Source organism: Branchiostoma belcheri, unplaced genomic scaffold (assembly GCF_001625305.1).
Source record: "Branchiostoma belcheri isolate BF01 breed outbred unplaced genomic scaffold, Haploidv18h27 scaffold55, whole genome shotgun sequence".
Classification (NCBI taxonomy): Eukaryota; Metazoa; Chordata; class Leptocardii; order Amphioxiformes; family Branchiostomatidae; genus Branchiostoma; species Branchiostoma belcheri.
In genome coordinates this window covers 1,599,482-1,605,481 of record NW_017804187.1, presented here as the reverse complement: position 1 = coordinate 1,605,481, position 6,000 = coordinate 1,599,482, and the positions used below count along the sequence as shown (strand labels likewise).

At 42.9% G+C, this 6,000-nt stretch overlaps 1 protein-coding gene across 1 annotated transcript in view; it reads left to right on the top strand.

The window, feature by feature from the left end:
• LOC109481319 (zinc finger SWIM domain-containing protein 8-like) overlaps positions 1 to 3,215 on the top strand; it is a 28,611-nt gene extending 25,396 nt beyond the window's left edge. The window contains exons 27-29 of the mRNA XM_019783851.1: positions 5 to 176; positions 497 to 684; positions 1,154 to 3,215. Coding sequence (XP_019639410.1) covers positions 5 to 176; positions 497 to 684; positions 1,154 to 1,360 — 567 coding nt within the window. The 3' untranslated portion in view covers positions 1,361 to 3,215. The remainder of the gene's footprint in view (positions 1 to 4; positions 177 to 496; positions 685 to 1,153) is intronic.
• The last annotated feature ends 2,785 nt before the right edge of the window (positions 3,216 to 6,000 follow it).

Here is a 6,000-nt window from a genome sequence, read left to right as displayed (position 1 = left end):
CCCCCCTCCCAACGCCCAGGGGACGTACTACCTGCACTCGGCGTACCGTGTCGGGATGCTGGCGATGGAGATGCTCGCTCGCCGGGCGCACGACGACAGGCCCAACACCAAGTTCGCCCGGAATCCGCCGTACGGGGACAGCGTCAAGTGGCTCTTAGGGCTCGCCATGAAGCTGGGTTTGTTTGTTTACTTGTCGGTTTTTGTTTGTTAGCTACATGTAGGTAGGTACAAAGAAAAAACAGATTTTTTTACTGTCTTTGGCTTTTATTGTGACATACTGCCATGATAGACTAGGGATTTTTGGTCCTTTCCCCTCAAGCAAAGCTTTTTTTGTTTTCATCCTTCCCAGGACAAACATCCTTACAGCAGTTTTGCCTTAGACTAAGATGCTATCAACTGTGCCTAAGATATGGTGAAGTGCTGCCAATTTGTTTAACTAGGGATTTTGTTTCTGTCCACTCAAGTAAACTTTTTGTTTTCCGTCCCCCCTCCCCAGGCCAAACGTACCTGCAGCAGTTCTGCGTCAGCGCAGTCAACGGCATCTTCAACCCATTCGTGCTGCAGGATATCGCCATCGAGGCCGCGCACTTCATGTCCCGAACAAACCACTCACAGGTCGCAAACAACCTGCGCTCCCCCATCCTCAGCCCCATCGTACAAAAGTGTCTGCAGATGTACAGACAGGTAAGACAGGGGTTATGTTAAAGGTCAGAGGTTATGGTTAAGGGTTAGAGATTAGAGGTAAAGTGACCAGTACATGTACTTGTTTGGGTGTAGGGTCAGATGTTAGTGTTTATATTCTTGATTATTGATTTTTCATTCCTGCAAACCTGGCCAGGCCCCGGTTTGAAAAAGTGATCTTAGCATAACGCAGGCTATAATATACAATGTCTAACAGAACATACAATCCTTGTTTTCCCCCTCCAGTGTCTACAGACAGGCAAGGGTTAGAGTTTGCAGGAATGAAAAGTATAAATATAATATGGAACCGAACACATCAAAATATAAAAACGTTACAAGATTGATCTTGAGCACTGTTCTTTCAAGATTTTCCTCAATCCAATGACCAACAAATCAAATTGATGTGGCCCTAGTATAACGCAGCCTATGTACGATGTCTAACAGAATGCACACTCCTTGCCATTTCCCCCAGTGTCTGCACCAGAAGCTGTTCCACATCACGCCGACGGACTACGACGAGTTTGTGGGGATCGTGCGGACGGCCCGCGGCGCGTTCTGCATGACGCCCGGCGGGATGGTCCAGTTCAACGAGCTGCTGCAGAGCCTGCGGCGCTCCAAGTCATGCAAGCGCGAGCTCTGGCAGAGAATAGTCGCCGGCCTGGCCGCAGGCAACATGTAACACCCCTCCGGACAAGTGGTTCTGTCCAGCACCTACTGTGTAGTGCCCACCTGCTGGACCTGTCCACTTTGGTTGTGGGGGTGGGCAGCATCAAAAATTTATTGCAGATGCTAACCCCTCAGGCTCAGTGGATCTGTCCAGCACCTACTGTGTAGTGCCCACCTGCTGGTTCAGTCCACTTTGGTTGTGGGGGTGGGCAGCAGGGAATATGTAAACCTAATGCCCACCCCTCGGGACATGTGGTTCTGTCCAGCGCCTACTGTGTAGTGTCCACCAGCTGGTCTAGTCCACTATGATTCTGGGGGTGACTTGAGTAGAATAGGTTGATTCTTATAACACAATGTTTTATGATTGTGTAAATTCTACTGCTTTGAAATGCTTTGAGCAGTCCTGAATTCCATAGGAGTTACGTTTTTGCAGCCCTGTACAGTATAACAGAAGTGTACATTATCAGTCTTCAATATTATTGTTTCTGTAATTACAATTGATGATCATGAATTTCTTATATGCTTGTGTGTGTTGTGTGTGTGAGGAATGTTTCTAAACTATACCTATCCATTTTTGTACATGTGTTAACCTTGTACTTCGTTATTATGACCAAAAAAGCCCTTTTTGGATTTAATTGTCATTTGATATTTGAAACACTGATGTGTTAGCCTATCCACAATGATATAGGGTCGAAGGTCAACACTGAAGGTCAAAGGCAGCCATTTTTTCATGCGTGGTAGCCATGATGTTACCAAATAAGGTATTCCATACCATATAAGGTATTCTATACCAAATAAGGTAATGTTTCAGTTAAATCTCTGAAAATAACCTGATGTAAGACCAGTCCATTTTGAAAATGGATCATCAAATATTGAAACACTAGAACTGAAAGATTACAGTGTGAAACGTAATCTTTGTAGTCAAATCCATCGAGGCGTTGTGCTAAGATTTGGTGAAAGTGTTAGATGTCCTGCAATTCTCGGTCAGAGAGCAAGGTGGCACTTTTGTACCGACATTACTCAGGAACACAAAAAAAAGATCAGGAAAGGGAGACGCCAGGTTAAAAAGCGCCACTTTCCCAAATGACCGAAAATCTGCACAAAAAAACTCCGTAGCTAACCTCTTAGAGATCCATGGTACAGTACTAGTACTAAGTTAAGATAAAAAAACCACACAGAAAACAGAATTACACAATATACAACCTAAGATTTCCGGAGAGTGAAGTCTATAAAAAAAAAAGTGTGACTTGATGTAATGTAAGAAAAAGAATTTTTCTACCCCTGTAATGTTGACTGTGATGTTGACTATTAAGTCTGTGTGAGGTGTTGTTGTTGTAATTGTTGGTGAGTCCTGCGCATGTATGTGATGTTGGTAGAATAGCATGTTGTTCTGCATGTTGACAACAGTGATTTCACAGTAGGCTTAGCAGCGCAGATATAGACAAGTCATACGTGTTTGCTTCAAAGGTTGGGAAAGGATTTACAAGGTTCCCGAGTGTGCTCCGTTTTCATACTGTTCCAGTTCTCATCTTCATGTTGCCATTTCATTGCACCATTCCTGCATTGCCTGGCACTGACATGTTGAAAGAAATATTTTGCCAAGGCGATGCTTTAATAGTCGTGCTACTGTTCTGTACATAAGATGCTATGTTGAATGGCTCTAAGGTGTACTTATACATTGGACTTTTCATGTAGAGATATTTTTTGTTTCGGCTTCCACTCAGTTTTTCTTCTGCTTTGGCCATACCAATTCAGTTTTTTGGTTCTCGGATTTAAAAAAAGATACTGCTAGATTGGGATATCTGACATGACAACAGAGACTGAGAGGAAAGTCTGTATCTTAGTACACACAGTTTCACGGAGTGGACAGAGTCAGATACAACTTTTCCTCCTAGCATTCTGTCGTCATGATGTTCTCTTGCTAAAATTCTACACAAAAATGTCCTCACCTCATGTTCTATGCATAGCCACATTGCCTTCATGTCCCAACTCACCCTCACCATTGTCACTAATGGCACAGAAAGTCCTCAGTGTCTTTGTTGTTAACATTTGTTCATGTTCTCAAATGTATCTGGTACGAAGCTGTAATACAGTTGCCTTCCAGTAGAATACTAGGAACAACTTAACACTTGAAAACGTCATATACTTTGTTGTTGGTAATATACTAGTATATGCTTCTGTCACATTTGATGATGACATCTTGACTTGTATAACCAAGAGTCGAACTGACTTATACTTTGGTATGGTTGATTTTGTACATAGAGATATTCTTCTACCGACAACTTTAAACCAGAGAACCATCGGTTACTAGAATTGTGCCTGTCATTCAATGTGGCTTCATCTGACTTCATCCACACTTTCTAAGTTGTACATAGACACCAGAAAGAAGAGGGGAAAATGCTGCATCGGCAGAATCATCTCTGAAACATAGATATGATGAAACGTTGTTTTCTTCCTACTTGATATGGTTGGATAATATGTTCTTGTTCAGGTTGTGATATGTTCATGCATGGTTGTGATCTTTTAGGTGAAACCATGTATTTTTTTCATGTATGAACCACGTATGTAACATGCATGAACCTTGGATGATGATTTGATGACTTAGTCATTGATTATGTACGTTATTATTCCGTTTCGTTACAACGACAAATGTATGGTTTAACTGGTGTTTGAATTAACATGGCATAGCCACATTGTTTCATGCCATTCAGGACTTAATCTTATGTTTAACAGCACTCTTCATTGCACAGAAACCATTTGTAGATGTTCTCATTATTCTCATGAAGGCATGAAGACCATTCTCCCATGTTCACGGCCATTTTAGGTCGCTCATTCCAGATTGCGGTTAACTCCCAGAGGAGGAGATTTGGTCGTACTTTAGAGTGATTTTAGATGATTTGCCTCCTGAAATGTCCTGATTTTTTGTGATTCCAGAGTCCAAAGGGTTGGTGAGAAAGTAGAGACAGAAGTAGATACGTTGTAGCACAGAAAATCAGTAGTGTATTCTTAGAGGGAAAATGAAGAGAGAAACTTTCTGTAGGAAAAAAAAGTGTTCTTTTTACAGACGACAATTATCACAATAAATTATTTGGCCGTTGGTCTACAATGTTCGTGTGGATTCCTTTTTTTGTGTGTGTGAGAGAGAGAGAGAGAGAGAAAATTTACTCATATGTCCAAGGTCTCTCAAAAACCTAATCACAGGTCACAAATTCCTTGGTCTAAAAAGTGGCTCTTGGATTGGCCAGGCGCGGATGCACGAAAGAGAGTAGTCTCCACCAGACTTGCAGGTTGAATAAATCGTAGAAGTTGGCCTAAAAGGGTATCAATTGGCGAGAGAAGGTAGCCGGCCATCGACGATCAAATTGGCCCTGCAAGAAGTCTGTGAGATGTCGCAGAAAAGGCATTTAAAGTAATCCCCTATTAAAGCTACTGTCCTTGTTCCGTAGATGAGGGGATTACTTTTATGCCTTTACATCGTACCGACTTCTCACAGACTTCTTGCAGGGCCAATTTGATCGTCAATGGCCGGCTACCTTCTCTCGCCAATTAATTACGGTAAAAAGGGCCTTTTTAGGCCGATTTCTACGATTTATTCAGGCTGCAAAAGAAGTCTGGTGGAGACTAAAAGGACAGGGTGTAACGACGATTCGAGTTGTCGATATGCATGGGTCGCCCTTGCAATGGGGAATCCCCGTTCCCAGACGGCCCTGCGCGGCACGATAGGTGTGACCTCACCTGGGGACTTCCGCTTTCACCTGTACTAGTTACCTGCTGCGTTCTACCTGCATATGTACTGGTCGGTGCAATATGTAGCCGTTAAAGAGTTTTCACGCGACCAGCACCGATGTTCCTTACCCTCAGCAGTGCCAAGGACAAGGTGGACCGTTAAGAATTGCAGTAAGTAACCCGTCACATACGCAAAGTTGTAGTGTTTGTGTTAAACAGGAACGGATAAGTAGATACCGTACTACAACTGCGTTTAGCCTAATTTGAATCGAAGACTGTTATCCTTCTCCATATGAGGGGTTTATACTGAATGTTGTGTTTTGCTCTCTCTCTGTGTGTGTGTGTGTGTGTGTGTGTGTGAGTGTGTGTGTGTGTGTGTGTGTGTGTGTGTGTGTGTGTGTGTGTGTGTGTGTGTGTGTGTGTGTGTGTGTGTGTGTGTGTGTGTGTGAGTGTGTGTATGTGTGTGTGGAGGAGGAGGAGGAGTATAGTCACCACACACTTCCAGCGCTGAAGGCCTACTCTGTAACTCGATACTTATAATTTAATGTTATGTATATCATATCATATTGTATTGTATTCTTATGCACTTGTATGTCCTTGTCGGCACAGTTGCTTTGAAAAGGTGTCCTTACGTCCACCTTTTCTACCATGCCTTCCCTGTTTGTGGAAAATTGTAGTAAATAGATTAATACTGTGCTAAAAAGTAAAGAAAAATGACTCTGCTATCATGGATACTATGAGTAAGACGGCCACAATGGACCAACAATGGAAACTGTGTATTCAGGTCCGGTATGACGTACCAGGTCAGAAACTGTTACGTCATCGGGGGAATCCCTGGAAGGGGAACTTCATGACGAGTGAAACTCCCGTGGCTTCTGGTAGCCTGTCATAGTCTCTACCAGACTAACTACGCTGGCTATATATATA